The 22,529-nt window shown below is 31.7% G+C and overlaps 1 protein-coding gene across 4 annotated transcripts in view; it reads right to left on the bottom strand.

Moving 5' to 3' along the window:
- LOC139520931 (uncharacterized protein ZK1073.1-like) overlaps positions 1-22,529 on the bottom strand; it is a 43,126-nt gene that overhangs the window by 8,926 nt on the left and 11,671 nt on the right. For 2 of the 4 annotated variants that reach the window (XM_071314031.1, XM_071314029.1), the window contains 4 exons: positions 18,509-18,569; positions 13,529-13,615; positions 7,614-7,691; positions 5,375-5,386 (listed from right to left, as the gene is read on the bottom strand). In XM_071314031.1, the coding sequence (XP_071170132.1) occupies positions 5,375-5,386; positions 7,614-7,691; positions 13,529-13,615; positions 18,509-18,569 (238 nt within the window). The remainder of the gene's footprint in view (positions 1-5,374; positions 5,387-7,613; positions 7,692-13,528; positions 13,616-18,508; positions 18,570-22,529) is intronic. The other 2 variants (XM_071314032.1, XM_071314030.1) reach the window with 1 other exon arrangement.

Raw genomic sequence — 22,529 nt, 5'->3', positions numbered from 1 at the left:
CAATTATTAGCCATCAAACAAAAAAATATCGTCCAGTAGACAGACAGCCTTCATCCTTTATTTCTGATCAATAAACAATCTATTAAATGGGATACACTTTATGCAACTTGGGACAGAGTACTTTACTATCAAAACAACAAATGTTTTGAAAATCCCAGAAAAGTCAGTTAATTCCATTTCCAAATTAACTGTCACTAAGGTATTGGTCTCCATATATACGTCCTGTTATATAAGGTTTTAATAATATTTACATCCATGATATCATACAGGTACCTTCATAGAACTTATAATTAACTCAATTATCTAAACTTGTTGTCAACAATGCAGAAATGGAAAATAGTAATTTGGGAAGAAAATAAATAATTAGTTCTTAACATTTTTTTGCTAGATAAGTTGCTTCAATACAATACTACTTAACAATAACCAGGATTGGAAACTTGGTTGAAGGAAGTAAAAGTTTAGAGCAGAATAAAGTCATATTTAGGAAGAGGTGGGTTGTGTCGAAACTGTAGAATTTCACTAGGAATACAATTTTACAGTCTGGACTTCAATTTTGAATTCAGGTGAATCAAAAACAAAATGGTTTGTTTTAAGTACACTGTACTTCTTAAAAGGCATTGGTTTACAAAGCTACGCATGAACCTTGACAAAAACATGATTGTATCGTTTTTATTTCAAATTTTGTGTTTGTAACGAATGATTAATTGGTATTTCAGCTCATCAATTAATATTTATTTTATACTCTCTGTGTTGCATTAATGGTATTCATGTCAGTTAATACTCAGATTTTTTTTTTTATAAGTTTACTGTAAACAGCAACCATGACACACGAATGAAAACATGCAAAAACATGGCAATGATAATTACTCAAAAGGCTTTAAATAAATGATGTCCAGATTTCCAAGATATAGAAGGAAAGATTTAAAGAGCACCATCCTTTGGACCTTACAAGGTAGAACACCATTAGGGACACATCAAATATGGAGATTGACATCATGATGAAAGATAAGAACTCTTGAATAATGAATTTTTAACAGAGGTAAGTGAGCAACAGAAGCCAATACTGAAATGCCTGACACTGGGGAGATAATACCCATTGGGAGGAACTGTCAAGATACAACAATTCATTCATACATCCCTACAGACAATATCAGTAGTACTTATGTCATGGAAAATTACTACTCCGCCAAAATAATCATTATTATTGAGCAGAGTTCATTTAATGATTCTATCTGTGTCATCAACAATTGATTATAGAAGCCAACATCGCGACACTAATCAGGAAAAATAGCTTAAGTTTGTATTTTAACACCTTAATGCAACACTAACTCAACTAGCCTGTAGAAATCAATAAAACATCAGGATTGTAAGAGGTTTAATGGAGAAATGATGCAGGGTGTAAAACATACAATTACTCTATTGGGGAGATCACATCTGAGGATCACATACTAACCTAAAGATCAGATTGAACTCACAGACTGTTTATCATCATTTGATTTCAGTAAGAACAATTTCAGACATTTTATTACAGTATACAAACAAGGCAAAAATATATTACTTACAAATTACGAGACTTAAAGATTAAATGGGCATCCTAACATCATAAGATATGAAATCATTAAAAGAAAAATCCATTTCCGAAAGAAGAAAAAACCTCTTATCTACAGATAATGACCTATGTACTTCACAGATTGCCAATACTTGAGAGATTAAATAAAACCTGTTTGTATTTTGTTTTAATCTTAACAGCAGTTGAACAGAGTAACCTGTTAATGAGGAAAACATTTAATCTAAGAAAAATTGATTATCTACAAAAAAATAGCAATCCCACAGAATTACATTATGAAAAACAGATTACTACACATTCTGATCATTTTCAAAAAGTTCTTTTATAAGAATCAATTCTCATCCTGAACTGAAGGCATTAACTGATCAATATTGTATACAATTATATACAATTACTAATAAAAATTAATAAGCATAAAGATAAAACGATTCCTGGAATAAGAACTGGTTATAAAGAAATTATATTGAACTGAAGTCAGCTGTTTTCAATGCATATGGAATCAACCAGAACAAACAACTTCAAAAAGATACTTTGGTATTAATAATTTAGAAAACAAGTATATCCCCCTCCCAGAAATTATATTGATATTGGTTGAAGAAATTCCGACTTATCATGCAACATAGAGTTGCAGACAAACAGTCACAGACTAGTTGTTGAGGCCATTATAAATCTACACTTTATGAGCCGATTTAATGCAGATTCTCATTAAATCTAGATTTATTGCACAAGAATCAAAACATCTAACCATCAATAGTGATAATAGACTGAAGTGATTTGTACTGTTTATAAGGTCAATCTATTACAAAGACAACCAGAGATAGTTTATCATATTTGGTTCAGTGATCAAAGCTGACTTATAAAAAACTAAAGAAAGAGACATAATCAGATAATTAAAGAACTATGTTGGAATACTGAAAATTTAGAAGCATTCCATAAAATCCTGTGTTTCTTTGATACTGCTATGGAGGCGAGACAGAAAGGAAAAAAAAGTAATGTAACAATTTTTACCAGCTTTGTAAAAGATTGAGCATGTTGAAAATTATGCAAAAATAATAAAATTAATGAGACATATATAGATAGACCACCAAAAGAACTAGTTTTCTGACTAGAACTATCTCTTTGAAATCCCAATCAATAAAAATTTGCCATCTAAGTCATCTTAATGAGGAATCTAGATCTTGGATAATTCTTTTACATTCCTTATAAGCATTCACAACAAAATATGAAGTAGGAAAGAATTTACATGTAATTCAATTTAAATTCTTGTAAAAGCCTAATGGGAAATGAATTATCATGTAATGGATACAGTCATGCAGCATTATTACACAAACTGTCAGTGGCGATATATATAGAAACATTTGTACTCTTCAAAAATAAATTTTCTTGGCTTGAGAGTGTAATTGTTGTCACAAATGTAAGAACATGCACCATTTAGTCTTGTCAAAAACAACCCTAAGGAACATATTGATTTGTAAAATTCTGTTCACATCATCAAGTATACCAATTATTATTAAAATCTTATGTAATCCTGGGAAGTGATTTTCTGCGACATTGTAAAGATGAGATATCCTGAAGTCATTAATTCAGCTTAAGATTACAGCTCTGATGCTGTATTGGACAGGGAGAAATTGTAAGCCACCATTGTCATGGATAATCTGTAACATTTCAATTGTTCTGTAATCTGTATACTGACCAACCACCACCAATAAATCATTTATTGATTTTACAAAGATATATCTTCTGTCTATTATTTTAGGGATTTACAAAATTTCACCAACAAGAGGCAAATATTAAAATTTTTATAATATTCCAAAGGAAAAAAACAATTACAAAGACAAAAAAAATGCAGAATACAGAAAAATGTGTAACATAGAAATGTAAATTCCACAATCTAAAAAAATTCTTAATTAACATTATTCTTATCATACTAATAACTAATATACAACATAAATACTTAAGCGTTGTTAAGGTTTTTATTCATCTCAATTGTTACTTCTGTGAAAAACTGAGATGTATTAAACAAGAATGTGTCCCAAGTACACAAGATGCCTCATTCGCACTATCATTTTCTATGTTTAGTGGACTGTGAAATTGGGGTAAAAACTCTAATTTGGCATTAGAATTAGAAAGATCATATCATAGGGAAAATGTGTACTAAGTTTCAAGTTGATTGGACTTCAACTTCATCAAAAACTACCTTGACTAAAAACATTAACCTGAAGCGGGACAAACGGACGGACGAACGAAAGGGACCCACAGACCAGAAAAAATAATGCCCCTCTACTATTGTAGGTGGGGCATAAAAACCCAAATGTTGACTTTTTAAAATGTCACACCTCTATATGCTAAACTAAATTTTCAGTTAAAAGGCCCAAACAATTTAACATCAAGGTCATACTGCAGTAATCATCAAAACATAATACTAATCCAAGAAGTCAAACAAGCATCTTCAGATATACATGTATACATTACTACTAATCATAAATTTCATAAATAACAAATAATCTTGTAAGAATGTTGTTCAATCTTTATACATGCAATGCAAAATGGATGATAATCACCCAATTAGTTGAATTACACTTTCAATCTTTGTAAAATTAAAACATGCTTTTCCATTATCTAAGATTGAGAAAATAATAAAATACATGCTTTCCAAGCTGAGTAAAGGTTAATGATCATCATTGATGAAGTAATCTGAATCTTAGAAGAAAAAGCAATTGTAATGTTGATTATAAATAGGCATAATAGTTTAGTCAAAATATAAAGCTCAGATTTCTGGAATTATAATCATGCAAAATATCAGTCTTCATGCATGTATCTTTTATGTAATTTTTCAACTCTTCAGTATTTCAAATGCCTCACTTCCAATGCATTAATTCCCTTCATATTTGTCCATTATGTCAGGAAAAAGGAGGATAATGTATATACGTACTACCAGTTTATATTGTCCATAATAATGAGAAAATATGTATGGGAGGTCAAATTTAAAATAGCAGCTCTTGGACTCTTTACCCCAGGAGCAATAAGATTTCAAATTGGAAATTACATTAAATTTTCCCATGTTGACATTAAATTTAACCCTGGTGCGGGGCATTCCACTTCAACTGTAACAGTTCCTAGCAGATATTGACATAACTATTATTAAAATTAAGACTACGAATCATAATTATAAATGAAACTGAAATAATCAATACTTCTATAAAATTGATAAAATCATCTGGTGCTCCAAGATATAACTATATATGTGTCTGCTCTCATAAAATTAAACAAAATTAGAAGTAGCTATAAATGTTATTGGACTGCATAATAAAAATCAATTAAACTACAACTTTTGTGTGTATGGACTTGTGTCTAGTTCCATTATCATTACACAGAAACTGATGAATCATTATCCTTATCAAATACAATTTAGTAATGTACTGTTTTATATGCAGCAATAAAAGTTGTATAATTAACTATTGTACGGGTCATTTTGCAAAAAATAGACCAAACAATGAAAATTATATCGAAAAAAATGTGAATAATTCAATAAAATTTAAAAAATCAGTTTTTTCTCTTTATTTAATAATGTGATTTATAAGTGAAATCCAAAGTGTGGCAGTTATCAAATAATTTAATTCCTACTCAGATGAAAAAATATTTGAACATCTCAAAGAAATATTTTATTTTTCATAACAATTTCTATAAAAAAATTTAATATTAAACCATGAAATTTAAGAAAATGCTGCACAAAGAACATCCTCACAAAAGTTGCAGTTTGTCAAACAAAAGGGAGATAATTATAAATCTCAAGTGGAGATAACTCACCGAGCTTGATGACTGGAAATGTTGGAAGCAAAATAATGCATCAGTAATTACAATTAAAAAGATGGCATTGCAGCCATGCTTAGCCCATGAAGAATATCAGATCAAATTTACTTCCAACTTTCTTTTGTAATAGTGGACCTGCAGGCACACTATTTCATAGTGTTTTTTTTAAATAAAAAATCTTTCATTTCAGGTTTCTTGGATTGAATGTCACATTTTGTACTAAATTGTAAAAATTTATATATTCTATAAATTACTAGGAAATATTTTTGATCTGAACAATTGTATAGCTGAGCATAAAACAACAAAACTGATCAACTATAGTATACAAATTACAATATATTTCTTCCATGCCTACTTCTTTCTTTAGAAATGTATTATATGCTATTATTATAGGATTAATAATTTAAGAAATATTAACAAGATACAAAGAAAGTAATTTATAGAAATCCCCATTATGTTATTGCTTAAATGGATTTTGATATTTATCTATTGCAAGATGTCACCAAAGGACAGCCTAAAATCTGGGTCAACTAAATCAAAATTCAATAAAAAAAACAACTAGAGGCTCTCAAGAGCCTGTGTCGCTCACCTTGGTCTATGTGCATATTAAACAATGGACACAAATAAATTCATGACAAAATTGAGATTTTGGAGATGGTGATGTGTTTGTAGATCTTACTTTACTGAACATTCTTGTTGCTACAATTATCTCTATCTATTATGAACTTGGCCCAGTCATTACAGTGGAAAATACTTTCTAAAAATTTACAAAAATTTACAAATATTTATGAAAATTGTTAAAAATTGACTATAAAGGACAATAACTCCTTAAGGGGTCAATTGACAATTTTGGTCATGTTGACTTACTTGTAGATCTTATTTTGCTGAACATTATTAATGTTTACAGTTTATCTCTATCTATAATAATATTCAAGATAATAACCATACACTGCAAAATTTTATTTAAAATTACTAATTTGGGGACAGCAACCTAAGGGGTTGTCTGATTTGTCTGAAAATGTCAGGGCAGATAAATCTTGATCTAATAAACAATTTTATCCTATCAGATTTGCTCTAAATGCTTTGGTTTCAGAGTTATAAGCCAAAATCTACATTTTACCCCTATGTTCTATTTTTAGCCATGGCTGCCATCTTGGTTGGTTGGCAGGGTCACGCCACACATTTTTTAAACAAGATACCCCAATCATGATTGTGGCCAAGTTTGGTTAAATTTGGCCCAGTAGTTTCAGAGGAGAAGATTTTTGTAAAAGTTAACGACGACGGACGCAAAGGGATGAGAAAAGCTCACTTGGTCCTTCGGGCCAGGTGAGCTAAAAATGAGCCAAAGGATCTCTTAAACTAAGATAAAAGACTTACAAAAAATTATATTGTAACCCCTCTACCCCATTCCCTCCCTTTAAAATTTAAAAGGTATCGCTTATCTAGATTTTTAAATCAACTGACTTAGCTATTCACCATTTTGTGCAAAAATCAATTGACAAGAGAGAAATTTGGAGCATACTTTATTTGTTAAAAGTTGATATAAAATAAAATAACCCTGAATACCAAAAGTAACATATACCCAGAATGCAAATATGTATTAGTCAAAAATATAAACTTGATAGAATGAAATCATGCAATATTTCATACATGTTAGTTAAAAATGCATTTTTATGCTGTATGGATAATTACTCAATTCCCTCCTGAGAATTATTTTCAAGTTTCAGTGTATTGACATATGGTAGCCTTGTTTGAATAACATGTTTAAACACAAAATCAATTATCTAAAACACATTATTTAATTATATATAACTTTCAAGTAAAGTGAGAAAAACTTCGTGTGTTTAGATTCCCCATTGTATTTGAATGATTTCCTCCTGACTTTTTATTATGTAAAGTTAAAGTAGTCACACAATGTTCAACCCACAAACTTCTGTATTGGAATTGAAAAAAAATGGCTGTATAAAATGAAGGGAGTATAACTGAGAAAGTTTTAAAGTTTTAAAAATGCAGAAAAAAGTTTTTCTATAATTTGGAATATCTTTTTGCTAAATAAAATTTAGAAGTCAATCTTAATTCAGTCAAGGGATAAAATTAAGTTTCTAACTTATCCTACTTGTATTTCAAGACATTTCGGTGTTTAGAAGTAATCTTGAACACAAACACAAATAACACCGAAAGCAGACAATTGGGGAAACATTTATACGTAGATCTGTGTGCTTTAACGGATACCTACCGATCCAAATCTATGGAGTACCAGATAAGTCTCAGCTGTTGGGTTCATACCAATCTGTTCTAGTTTCCATCCTATCACCTATAATAGATAATTAAACATTCAGGAATTATAAAATATACCTAACACTCTTAAGACGGGTGTAAAAATCAGATAAATCAACCAACTTGAAGGCAAATATTGGCTTTTTTTTGTTCAATTGTTAAAATAAGTAATAAATTTAGCTTCACAATAATTTGCCTGAGGCCTGTTCAATTAAAAAATACAAGGTATCCACAGATGACACTTTGAAAATAGGGTAGAGAAACTATTTGACCATTTCTCATGCACATGAAAAACACCAATAAAATTGAGAATGGAAATATATCAGAGACAACGATCCGACAAAATTGCAGAAAACCAAGCCAGGATGATGATAGTTGATTTTCAAAGTGCCATTCCTGGGTATGTTTTTATGTATCGGCCCTGAATTGTTATTTGTACATATATATCTTATATTACATATGATAGTATTAAATATAACCCATAAGACAAATAATATGTTCATATCGTTGGCCTTGCCAAGAGGTAGTTCAAGAATTTAATGGATAAATCTGAGTGCTTGTATAACAAGCAAATGTGCAGACAGTAATTATTACTATTAATGTCTTTGCCTACTAATATCGCTTAGGGATTGGATAACTCTACAGACCAAAACAGAGGTAATAAAGACAAATCATTGTACAAAATTCATTTCTGACTAAGCAGATAATAAGAACCTTCTGTATATTCATTAACCTAGATTTCCCAACAGAAAGAAAATAAATGATGACACCATGCCATAAGCCATTGTCAGTATATAAATCTTGACTAATATAAAGACATGTATAGATCAATCAGCCATGTTTAACCATAGTAAGTGTGTTTACATAGGAGTCAATTGATTCAAAGTATATATACACGTACCCTAAACAAGATATTAGAAAAACAGAAAATGTTTACATCCTCTGAGTGGGAAATATTTATATGTAAAATGCTGTGTTTAATCACTAACTTGGCACAATTAAGATGGGAGTATCTGACACAGCTAACTACAACATTTTTTTTGAATATTCTGTTTTATGATATATATTTTTATAAGTGTTATTCATAAGATAATCAGAGATCTGGATTATTATTTATACTCTATCTATTGATGTAAACGGGTAAAACCTTCAAAGTTTTGATGCTCAATCCATCAATATGAATCTAGGAACCAATGATTTAATCTGCTATGTACTTAAATCATAATGATTATAGCATACTACAAGCCTGTTCAATATTCATCTATATTTTGATAGCTTGTGACTGCCAGTATTACCATTAGGCAATATCCTCTAATTCTGAACAACCTAACTATACATGAAAACTTTGTTGAATTAAGACTGTTTATTGTTGAAAAACTTGATTTTGGCTTATGTTGTTATTGGTGGGTTGCTAACTCAGTGTTATAGCCAATGGGTAAGGTTACTCAACAGTTGATGCATCATACTATATAGTCCTTTGGACCTTTATGTCAAATAAGTTGGTACCAAAGTAAAGCAGTGAGTTTTAGTTTTACAACGGTATAAAACCTACCATGGACTCTTAGCCTTATAGTTATTTATTCAATTTAATCATGCAAAATTCACCTTGGATTCATTTTCACTTAACTTTGTTTAGATTATCAACTCAATATAGCTTTTAATAAGATATTTACCACAACTGGTTACAAAACAAACACTGATAAAAAAAAATGCAAGAATAAAGCATATAATATGAAATTTGAAGTGAATATATCTTTCTTTTTGTAATGAGTGAGGTAATATCTCTTCCAAACATTCAGATTTTTGAAAACATAAAAACCTGCATTATGGATTTTAAATTATAAAAATTCAAACTGTGAAAAGTGTATTTTAGGTTAAGACTGACATTGACATTACACAATAACATATGAGTCATTGTGCACTTCTAATACATTACAAGAGGTCCTTTATATCATATCTGAAGGACAGTTTACATTTCCTTAACTTTGCAAGAATCATACAACACTTATATCTAAATCTGATAATAAATAATCCTATTATAAAACTATTGGTGAATGTAAAGGATCTGAGACTAATAACTGTCCTGGGATAAATATCACTGTCCTCTCATACACAAAAATCAATGTAGCTATTGTAATTGTTCCCAATAAAACTAAAATCAAAGTTAACCTACTAGGATTAATGACTGCTTTCTGACAAGACAAAAATCAATGTAACAGTGTGACACTTATCTACAGTTAAAGACTTGATGGTACCTTCAAGATGTCTTTTGGTTTTACAGGAGTCAATGCCATGGGTTGCTGCCTCATTGACAGGAACCTCATGTGATGGCATATCTCTTTTAATCCTAACTGTTAGGAACAATGATATTGACTGTCACCAAAATGAGATGTAAAATTTATATAAACCTGTTAGAATCTGTAACTGACCAAAGTTTTAAGCAATAATCATATATTATTTTTGAGATACGGCGGGACATGTGAACCCCTCCCCCTCCCCCTCTTTTTTTTTTTTACAAAAAACTAAATATCACTAAAACATAAACAAAAAGTATACAGATCTTGAGATTAATATATAACAAAGAAGTGTATTAAATTTTAAGCAATACTCATGAATAGTTTTTGAGATACGGAGAGACATGTATAAAAAACCTCCCCTTTTTTTTTACAAAATACTCAAAAAATGAAAAATAAAATTTTGAATCATCACCAAAAAGTATACAGATCTTTATATTTATATAACTAAGAAGTGTGTAAAGTTTTTAGTAATAATCATAAATTGTTTTTGAAAGAGGGTGTGACATGTAAAAAAACCCTCCCCTTTTTTTTTACAAAATACTCAATAACTCAAAAATGAAATTTTGAATCATCACCAAAGAGTATACAGATCTTAAGCTTAATATAACTAAGAAGTGTGTAAAGTTTAAAGCAATAATCATAAATCGTTTTTGAGATACGGTGTGACATGTGATAAAAACACACCCCTGTTTTAGTTACAAAGTGCCGTAACTCAAAAAGTTTTAATCTTATTTTCACCACAAGAGTGCACCCGCTGAAATGTCTTGCCTCCTTTACTAATCATTGATATTATGTTGATAGTCCTAAATATAAAGCTTTATTACAACTGTCACATAAACTCAACCTTAACCAAGAAAATTAAACATTAATCAATGAACCATGAAAATGAGGTCAAGGTCAGATAAACCATGTCAGGCAGACATGTACAGCTAACAATTCTTCTATACAACAAATATAGTTGACCTATTACTGATAAATTAAGAAAAACAGACCTAAACACAAATACTGAACACTTAGCAACGAACTTTGAAAATGAGGTCATGATTTTTAATATTTTTTTTCATATTTTTCAATCATTTTCAAAGGACAGTTTAAATGTCTTGATTTGCCAATTGATCATGTTAACTCCGGTAGCAGTGGGGATAAGGCTCTCGCTTCAGATGCGAATATAAATGCAATCAAACAGGGCAACGGTTCGAACCCAGAGTACAGACGGTTGATTTATATAATATTAAATAACTTAACTTAACTTAAATTTCAATTTCTAGAACACAAGACGACATAATTTTTAGTATCTTCCCTCATGTTTAAATATTGTCTGACTTTCTTTAAAACTGTAGAACTGATGAAAATTAGTGACTTTTTGCCTGTATAGTAACGTAAATTTTTATTGTTTCTGGTCAGTATAGCATTAGTACGGGAAACAAATGATTTTACACTTGCTCAAATACCAAAAAAAATCAGAAATTTCTGCGTCTTTTTCTATTTTAACTGACAAATTCGGGATAGAATTGACAATTTAATGAATGTTTACATTAATGTGATTTTTTCCGATAAAATCGTTTTTCCAAAAGATTATAACAAACTTTAATATTGTGTCCTGTAAAGTTTATCAAAAAGACTTTTTGTACCTTTTCCCATGGACAGGCTCATATAGTATTAGAAAAATAGATCAAAACTCAAAAACTTAACTTTGACCACTGAACCATGAGAATGAGGTCAAGGTCAGATGACACCTGTCAGCCAGACATGTACACCTTACAATCATTACATACACCAAATAAAGTAGACCTATTGCATATAGTATAAGAAAAACAGACCAAAACACAAAAACTTAGCTATAACCACTGAACCATGAAAATGAGGTCAAGGTCAGATGACACCTGCCACTTGGACATGTACACTTTACAGTCCTTCCATACACCAAATATACGAGACCTATTGCTTATAGTATCTGAAATATGGACTTGACCACCAAAACTTAACCTTGTTCACTGATCCAGGAAATGAGGTCAGGGTCAAGTGAAAACTGTCTGACAGACATGAGGACCTTGCACTGTTACGGTACGCACATACCAAATATAGTTATCCTATTACTTATAATAAGAGAGAATTTAACATTACAAAAAATCTGAACTTATTTTTCAAGTAGTCACTGAACCATGAAAATGAGGTCAAGGACATTTGACATGTGACTGACGGAAAGTTCATAACATGAGGCATCTATATATACAAAGTATGAAGCATCCAGGTCTTCCACCTTCTAAAATATAAAGCTTTTAAAAAGTTAGCCAACGCCACCGCCGCCATAGCTGGCGGATCACTATCCCTATGTCTAGCTTTCTGCAAGAAAAGTTGCAGGCTTGACTAAAAAGTATACAGATCATTTGATCATCATAAGAAACAACTATATTAAGTTTCATGAAATTTGAGTCGTTCTCAAGTTACGGTGCAACATGTTTACGCAGGACAGACAGACAGATGGACAGACGCCGGACATTTGTTTAACATGATATGTCCCATCAAAATTGCATGCGTGTATAAAAACCATTTGATATCATTCAAATATATCAAAAAATTATTTACAATTCCTATGAACTGACAATTGGTTACAAAGATAGACATTGACAGATTAAGTTGTAGAAAGTAAATAGATTTCATGATAAACTGACTAGTCATACTGGTCAGATAAAAAAAATCGGTTCAACAATTTCCTGTCATGACAAACACAGAATCCTTAATGTTTCAAAATTGCAAGAAATATAAGACAACTGTCAAGACTTAAAGCTTTTCAACAAAATCGATCATGAAGAATGTTTTTCTCTCATCTTCTACTTAAACCATGTCTTTATTACACCACTAATTACAGGTGAGATGAGTGGCGTTTAACACCTGGATATGATTACAGTATTACATAACAGTTTACCTGATGATTACATGTTTTGATTTCCTGATTTGTTAAGTATATTATGTAATTATCACAGAAACTGCTGCAACAACCTTGTAAACACTGAGAGATTTTTTTATAGAGCATAAAGATGCATGTTTAGATAAATATTTTACATGCAGCAGGAAATCGTTCAAATATACTCAGTGATATATAGAATTATAATCTACCAATAAAAGGAGATGTGGTTTAAATGTCGATGAGACAGCAACCCAAAAACTTACAATGAAAACAGGTCAACATACTGTAGTTAACATCATTATTCAAGCATTATAAATTGGACTCTGGTGGATAGTTGTCTCATTGGTAATCATACCACATCTCATTTTCTATAGTTAACCAGTGACTAAAGGCTGTACAGAGGCCTATAATTGTTTACATTAATGTCAATTGGACTCAGGTTGATAGTTGTCTCATTGCCCTTGGCAATTTAACCACAGGGATAAGTTCTCATTTATTTCAATATGTTTCCCAAAAACTAAATTTTATGGATGGATGTGCATTCATTTCCCCAACAATTAATTTACTAATGGTCATGTTATTTGGACAGCCTAAGTTTAAAAGTAAAATCAGGCATTTTTTCCTTAACATAGACCATGACATTTTCATTCCCTATACAATTCCACTCACCTTGTCTTTGAGCGATTCCATAAAGCCAGCTGTAGTCCCAGTACAGTGGATAAGACATACACCGTATACTCTGGACGGTTGAGCAATCTAAAAAAAACAATCATCAGAGGTCAGATCAAAGACATCAAATCATGCTGGCTCAATTACTCATTTAGAGCTCATTATATAAAAAAATATACCGGTCTGTCCTTATATTTTATTCTATGAAACTGAGAAAGCAATTAAAATTGTCAATCATTGTTACACATTTCAAGGATGGCATAGATTTTGTTAATTTGAAGAAAAGATCTTTTTTCTGTTTGGATTCAGACTGAGTAATATAGGCTTAGACAAATCTATTTTTAGTAACTACATGTATAACCTTGACCTTGAGTCGGAGCTATTTCAAAATCCTTAGGGATCTCCAACTTAGGGTATGACCAAATATCAATTTAAGATTGCACTCCTGTATGAACTGTTTTAATTAGTAGTTGGAAAAAACTATCTGCATAAATTTGTGTCTATTTTTATTAACTATAAACTTGACCTTAAACAAAATGATTGTAAAATCAATACAGATCTATCTTCCATTTGTTACACTGGGACAGACCGTGTATTTAGTAGGGAATTGTAATTTCATATGCAGTATATGATAAAGCATACCCAAACTACTTTTAAGGACAAATTTCTGTCAATTTTTGTAACTTTACACGTGAACTTGACATTTGTTAGACTTGGTAAAAATTATTTCATTTACAATCAGGAGACCCAAATGATTGCCAGGCAGACTAAATGAAGATAGAAAGGGTAAAAATCCTCACTTAGTATGTCCTAGTTTTGGATGATAATTAAAGCCTATGAAGTACAATAAATAGTGTAAGATTCGTAAATTAACTATTATCATGATATTCGTTCATTACAATGCAGTATTATTTAATGCATTCTTTGCATGTCTTTATATTAGATCTGTACTTGGACATGTGTCTCTTTAAAGAAAATCCCACATATTTCTTGGAATTATTATTGGAAAATGAGTTCATAAAAGATATAAGACTAAAGTTATTTTTGTATACAACTTTGGTTCAGTTCATTTCACTTCTATCAACCTCATCTTAGACACATGATTTTTTTTAATTAGTTGTTGTTAGTTTTCAACATGCTTTCCACTTTGTCTTCACCCGACCTGCAAATGTTGGTCATCCGTTTGACTGTGCAGGATGTATAAATACACAGTCACGTCTAGTCAGAATGGGGACATTAAATCCGATGCCTAGTTGTAGAGAGAATGCCACTCTTTGAGGAGTTCGTAGTTGGTCTACTGAAAGGCAAAACTTCTGCTCCTATCAAATAATCCCTCATTTTCCAATGCATGGCATTTTCAAAATTCCAGACCTTCGTCCTGGACGACACCTATTACAGGACCTAGCTCCCTGTTGTATTTATTGTACATTTGTTTTTTTGTCCTGAACTTGCAGCCCTCAGTCTTAGTGACTTTTTTAAAAAGGAGCCTAATTTGCAAGTGTCCTGTTTTGTTTCAGGATTGAGGATATGTTTTAATTTATCTATATCATTTAAGTTATTATATTTATTTTCATTTAAAAATTCTTTTCTTAATTGTTCATTTATTTTACATTTAAAAAAGAAATGAAACTCATCATCTAGTACATCACAATGTGAACATAGTCTTAATCTCTGGGAATTTTCCTGTATCTACCAGTTTCTATTAATGAAGGATCGTCAATATGTACTATTAATTAAGTTAAACGTATATATCAATCAGAAAAGAATCGACATGAAAATACCAAACAGGGTGTACTGCTTAATTAAAGGGATACGCTGATCTACGCTGGGCAATGCATATTGTAAATATTATTTTTTTTATTACGGATTGTACTGCGTTTTTAAATTCACCAGTCAGATGTTATGGTACACATTATTCATAATTCTTCGAATTTTTCATCAAGTAAATTATAATTATCATGATTAAATGACCAGTAAATTTAATATTTTTGTACATAAAATTTTGCAGCTAAAAGGCTGAAAACCTTTTTCCGTCAGGGGGCTTTGTCTCCCTGAACCCCCTACAAGAGCTCTGCCCTGGACCTGCTGGGGGCCTTCAGCAGCCCCCAGACCCCCTGCTGATTGGTGCCTACAGTTGACTGAATACCTAGCTACGCTCCTGCATCTTTTCTTTTACAATTTTTTCACTGCATATGTTTACAACTAAACATTTTAATTGTTTCAGTGAAACAAAAGGTCTCTACGCCACTATCATATATGGTGTGGTTTTCATAAATTGGAACATCCTGGGTATTGTTTAAAAAAAAAGATAAAAAAAAAAAACAGTATCAGTAATGAGTTATAAATAGCCTGTAAAGATTTATATCTTCAAAATTTTGGAGATGGTTCTTTGAAAAAGGGTACAAAGATAAAATTCAGTATCTATGTCCAAGTAGTTTCTATGTACTTGAGTATCAGAGACAGAGATAAAGAAAAAATACTTTAACCACAAGCATTTCCTTTTAAAGGTTTCAATTCTTCTTAAAAACTTTTGAACTGTTTATGATATCTGCACCCTCTACCCAAATTTTAAAATGTTACACACAAGTCTGGATATGTTTCTTTTCTCAAGTATCCAATGATATAACATGAGAAGACGCAGCTTTATGTAAAAATTGATTTAATCTGCAGAAAGTGACCTTGTTTGGCCTTACACATACAGTGTGGTGTGAACTTAAATATAAGACATTGTCCGTTAACTAGCTAGGATGTCCACACAATGACAAATTGTGTGACAGTGAACTTTTTACATTGTCAGATAATCAGTGACTTGTAGAACCATTAAATCAATTGGAGATAGAAACCCATCAAATAGATTTATTCAGTGTGTAATCCTTCTATACAAAGATAGAGTACTACTATGATCTATAATAAATTCACAAATGGTTGATTCAATAATGCAGTGCCTTGAAATGAATAAATGCTGCTTTCATAGTACAATGTATCAATATTGCAATCAATATATTATTTGTTTGCCTTAAAACTTATGATTGTTAATGCAATATCTTGCTGAGTTAGTATTTTTGTCCAATTAAACATACACAGAACAGACATTGACATACGGCAAATATATGGTTAGGCAAAAAATGACCAACCAATTGTTGAGATTTGGAAAATAATTTCCCTGAATCCTGTGTGTGTATTATGGGAAAGCCCTTACAAAATGTGTATTTCATTATAGTAGTTCAAATGTTTTGACCTAGGAAGTGAAATCAAAATTTAAAAAAGAATTAACCCCATCAACATGATTAACTTTTGGTCCCTCCTTAGGACCCCTCTCATCTGTCCATTTTCCCCAAGTATCATATAAGGTTTGATAGTGATAGAAATTTGGACAACATTTAACTGGCCAAGCATGGCTTTCAAAATAAGTATTCTTCAAGGCTAGGAGTATATTTATATTATACATGAAGGTCACAAAATTTATGCATGTAATACATGCATTAATAGGATTACTTGTTAGACCATGTTGTTGTTAAATTTTGCTAATAAAATTCTTCTGTTCTTGTTAACTTGGAAAGATACATATATCATAAAGACTTTTGACTAAACTAATGAAGATAAAGTATGTCCTTTTACAATTTACACGATATATAATTAATGGCACCATCATTTATCAGAAGACATATTCTTTCTAGTATAGATCAGTATACAGCTATAGTAATAGTTATTCAAAGTCAGCAAAAATTAGTCCTTCCCTAAACATTGTAGCAGTGTTACGTGTAAGAGTTATTTTTAGACTATAAAGTGCAATTGTAATAGAATTACACAATTCTTTTCACAAATGGTAATTAAGTTTTTTTTTTAGATAATTGCTGTTACCGGTATGTTTTATGTGAGAGGGTTTCAAATGAGTATAAAGAATAACAAGGAGTCACACAAATTATTGTTCAAAGCATTCTCCACTCATTATCAATATTTACTATATATAAATGATTCAATGCCATAATGGTCAGTGGGTCTTAAAAATACCACGTAATTTTCCAAATGAGAAATGACTGCACTGTAAAAATCATCATTATAAAATTCCAGTCTGTTTAACATATATCATTCATTGATATTAAGGTGCAGAGTAATTGCAAACAAAAGTTTTGGCCATACAGACAAGGTCAGACTGGTCAGTGCAGTATATTATCCAATCAGTGAGTGTGGGTATAACTTCTATTAAAATGAACCTTATATTCTGCTTTCTAGCTTTTCAGTCATAAAACTTTACTCTGTACTTACAAGTGAAAAAAAAATCCAGTATTTTGATTGGTTGATTTTGGAGTCGGAGTAAAATAATCGAAAACTGGAAGCTAGGGCAAAATGTCAGTAAAGTATTAAGGGAAGGACCTATACAGGATGATCAACTCAGAGACTGTCCTCAACAATTGGTAAATGGTCCAAGTACACAGTTATCGTCCCTTGATTTTCGTTGTCCACTAATATAGTCCCTACTGTGGACAGTGTGTTACTTGTCAATTTTTTTTATACCCCTTCCGAATTTATTTATTTATGTTTTATGCCTCAAGTAGCAAGAAAGGGGATAAAATTACACTGTAAAAAAATTTGATTCATGAATTATAATGTAAAGTAGTCATTTGGTCCAGTTGAAAAAGGTCAAAAATTAGCATTTCGGAAGCTGTCAAAAGATTTCAAGCCCCCCTTCACATAAAATTGTCCATATTTTGAGTTAGAGCTGATGAAGTTTTCTATAATTTTGATATAATTTGTCCCAAAAGTAGTACAACACACTGTAAAAATATTATGGAGAAAGCGCAGGTGGGATTTTTTTTATTTCCATTTATTGTCTAAAGGAAATGCACTACGAAATAACTGTGTACTCGGACCAAATAACTGTGTACTCGGACAAAACTTACAGCAAATCTGGCCACAATGTTAGCCCCAGCCCCTTCTCCAATACATACAACTTGCTTGACACTGAAAGATAAAACTTACAGCAAATCTGGCCACAATGTTAGCCCCAGCCCCTTCTCCAATACATACAACTTGCTTGACACTGAAAGATAAAACATACAGTTAATACACATTTGTAAATGGCTTATAAAGTGGTTTTGTAAATAATGACCAACCAGTTCCAAACCTATGAACATATGTATATCCAGTAAATTCTTTAGTGTGTCATAACTGTATACAACACTAAACATAGATATAGGTTATATTTTTTAAGTATATATACCAACAAAGCAGTCTGACACAAATAAACTGTGAGATTCTCAAATCTTGTTTCAAAAGAATCCTTCTGAGTTTTTTCTTCTTATATATATAGCATTATACATTTTGTGCCTATAAGGTACGGGAAGATCTTTGATACACCTACTTCACTACCATATATATGTACACATAGCAAAAGATTAATGGTGCCTTTAGTATCAATTGAATCCAGAAATATTTTTCTGATTCAATTTGTCACACAATGAGATGCTTCCACAAATGTTAATAACACATATATGTTCAGTTCATAGAGAAGAAAATGTAATTATGAATGTGTGAGGATGTTATTGTGCCATTAAGATATTCTTCCCTATACTCCTTATTAACTGACAATCGATAAAACAATTACAAGAATATATATAGAGTTTTATTGAAAATTGGAACCACTATTTTGTGAAATGATTGTATAGTTTGAGTGGGATATTTGTCTTTCCTGCTCTGACGTAAGTCTGTGATAAGAAGATTGACTCTGTCAACAGAAATCTATAATACATTTGCAATAGACAATTGTCTCATTTGTTCACATATCTGAAAAGTCTCAAAAGGCATTGAGGACAATTTTAAAATGTCAGTGTTATAGTTATGTAATAATATCATCAAAGGAAATGATAAAATAAACTTTAAAAAAACCTTATGCAAATATTATAATCAGACAGCAGAAAGACTTGAGTTCCAAAAGCTAGATCATTCTGGATGATAAAGTTCTGTAAACCTCACATTATTGATAAAAATATTCTTCCTAGACTTTTTATTAATTGGACATCAGCCTTGGCTCAATGAAAAAGGCCTTGATTTGTTAAACTAGTCCCTCAGACTTTGGGTTTTAATGAAATATCTGTTCATTAGACTTCGGACTAGGTTGATTTAAATGGATCTTCTTTCCATTAAACTTTAGGGTTTGTAGGTTTAAAAGATGTTCTTTTTATTGGAGTTCAGGCTATATTGTTAACAATACACCTTTTTTTAAGACTAGGTTTGTTTTATTATACCCCCCTTTTTTTACCTGTCTATTGTTAATTTATTGATGATTACTTAAATGTTATCAGTCTATTGTCGAAAAATAGAGAGGCAAAGATACCAGAGGGACAGTCAAACTCATAGATCGGAAATAAACTGACAACGCCATGGCTAACAAAGAAAAAGACAAACTGATAACTAATAGTACACAAGACACAACATAGAAAACTAAAGACTAGAAAGCAACACAAACCCCACCAAAAACTGGGGGTGATCTCAGGTGCTCTTGAAGGTTGAGCAGATCCTGCTGGGCGTCACTGGTAAGTCTTGTGTGGACGAGGCGTGTTTTTGACGTATTGAATTTTAAACCTGGTGCCTTTTGTTGTCTGTTATTCGTGTGTTTCTTTGCCTAATACATTCTCCTATTTATTTGTGTTGTGGTCTTGTGTTGTTGTGTTGTCATTTTGGTGTTATATATAACAATGCCATCAAAGTGCAGGGTTTGGCGTGCTGCGGGGCCAGGTTCAACCCACCATTTTTTTCTTTGGGAATGTCCTGTGCCGGGTCGGGAGGATGGCCGTTGTTGTATCATGGTTCGTTTCTGTGTGTGTAACATTTTTACGTTGTGTTTCCGCTGTGTTGTTTGTTTTCTCCTATGTTTGAGTGTGGGTTCACATTGCTATAGGACGTGTCACAGTACTTTTCTATATCAAATTCATGTATTTGGTTTTGATGTTATATTGGTTGTTCTCATCAGGTTTTGTCTGGTGCTTTGTCCGTTGCTGTGTGTGTTATATTTTAATGTTGTGTCGTTGTTCTCCTCTAATATTTAATGCGTTGCCCTCAGTTTTGTTTTTTGTCCATGGATTTGTGAGTTTTGAACAGCGGTATTACCGTATACTACTGTTGCCTTTATCTATATGTGGCACCCGAAGACTGTATGTTGTCCCCTACATGTCATTCGATTCTAGTTCTTCTTTGAATGCTGTCTGGTTGAGAAATACTTAAAATCTCCTTTTATTCACATACTGCCAGTTTCTTTGGATCAACTATCATTGATCAAATTCATACATAAATAATGTAATTGTGATTGTAACAACAAGATTGAATATAAATCAAACTCTGTAGCATCAATATTATCTTCCTCTCTGATTGTATGTCTTACATAACTATTACTATAACAGGTAGAACATCACCAATCTTTATTCATATTTTCCCATTTACGAGATTAATGATTGAATACTGCACTGTCAATAGTACCAACAATGTAGAATTGTTTTCCATGTAATATCATGTATTCTAAGCTGCTCAGATGTTAGAAAGTTGATGTCTCGTATATATGTATTTAGTATCAGGAAATCAATTTCTATTTCTAAAGACCTTAACCATGTTAAAATGGTCCATTTAACTCCAATCATGAGCCTTTGTCCATGAAAAAAGTTATAAAGACTAAGAGTGAGCCCATTAAACTTCAATCAGTAACCACTGAACATGTACAAGTCATAAAGACCAAGACAGGGTCAATCAAACTACAGTCTAGAGCCACTGTCTGTGCACAGTAACTAATCATAAGGATCAAGAAAGGATCCTTTAAACACCAATAAAAAACCACTGTAATGTCCACTAACCAATCAGAATGATCAAGATATGGTCCTTTAAACACCAATCATGATCAGAAGCCACTGAATGCATGGACATGGTCTTATTTGAATATTGAAATTTGAAGCATAATCATATTTCCTTTAACTACATACTACTGCCTTATCATTTTCTGTTACTTTCAGCACTTTGTGCATACCTCAGGCTGATCTTCTGATTACAATATTTAAGTCTAAGCAACAACATAAGCTTAATTTTCTACAGACCTACACCATGGAACTATACACTGCCACTGGTATACTAAGCAGCTGATCCTAAGGCTTTATGCTGCTTTGATTATAGCATACTAACTTAATCTGATAAGAAAATAAAGTAGACCTTTACAGAACATACTAAATCTTCTCCTGGACTATATCCATAACTGAACCTAAAATTACGTAATTTACTTACTCTAACTGATCAAGTACACAGACGATATCCTCTCCTAGGCTCTGCATGGTAGGGAAAGTATAATTACAAAATAACAATGTACTTACTCTAACTCTAACTGATCAAATATACAGACGATATCCTCTCCTAAGCTCTGCATGGTAGGGAAAGTATAATTACAAAATAACAATGTACTTACTCTAACTGATCAAGTACACAGACGATATCCTCTCCTAGGCTCTACATGGTAGGGAAAGTATAACTACAACATTACAATTTACTTACTCTAACTGATCAAGTACACAGACGATATCCTCTCCTAGGCTCTGCATGGTAGGGAAAGTATAATTACAAAATAACAATGTACTTACTCTAACTGATCAAGTACACAGACAATATCCTCTCCTAGGCTCTACATGGTAGGGAAAGTATAACTACAACATTACAATTTACTTACCGATACTCTAACTGATCAAGTACACAGACGATATCCTCTCCTAGGCTCTTCATGGTAGGGAAAGTATAATTACAAAATAACAATGTACTTACTCTAACTGATCAAGTACACAGACGATATCCTCTCCTAGGCTCTACATGGTAGGGAAAGTATAACTACAACATTACAATTTACTTACTCTAACTGATCAAGTACACAGACAATATCCTCTCCTAGGCTCTTCATGGTAGGGAAAGTATAATTACAAAATAACAATTTAGTTACTCTAACTGATCAAGTACACAGACGATAACCTCTCCTAGG

This window comes from Mytilus edulis, chromosome 4 (genome assembly GCF_963676685.1).
Source record: "Mytilus edulis chromosome 4, xbMytEdul2.2, whole genome shotgun sequence".
Classification (NCBI taxonomy): domain Eukaryota; kingdom Metazoa; phylum Mollusca; class Bivalvia; order Mytilida; family Mytilidae; genus Mytilus; species Mytilus edulis.
Note: the sequence above shows the minus strand (reverse complement) of the source record. Positions and strands in the feature narration are given on the sequence as shown.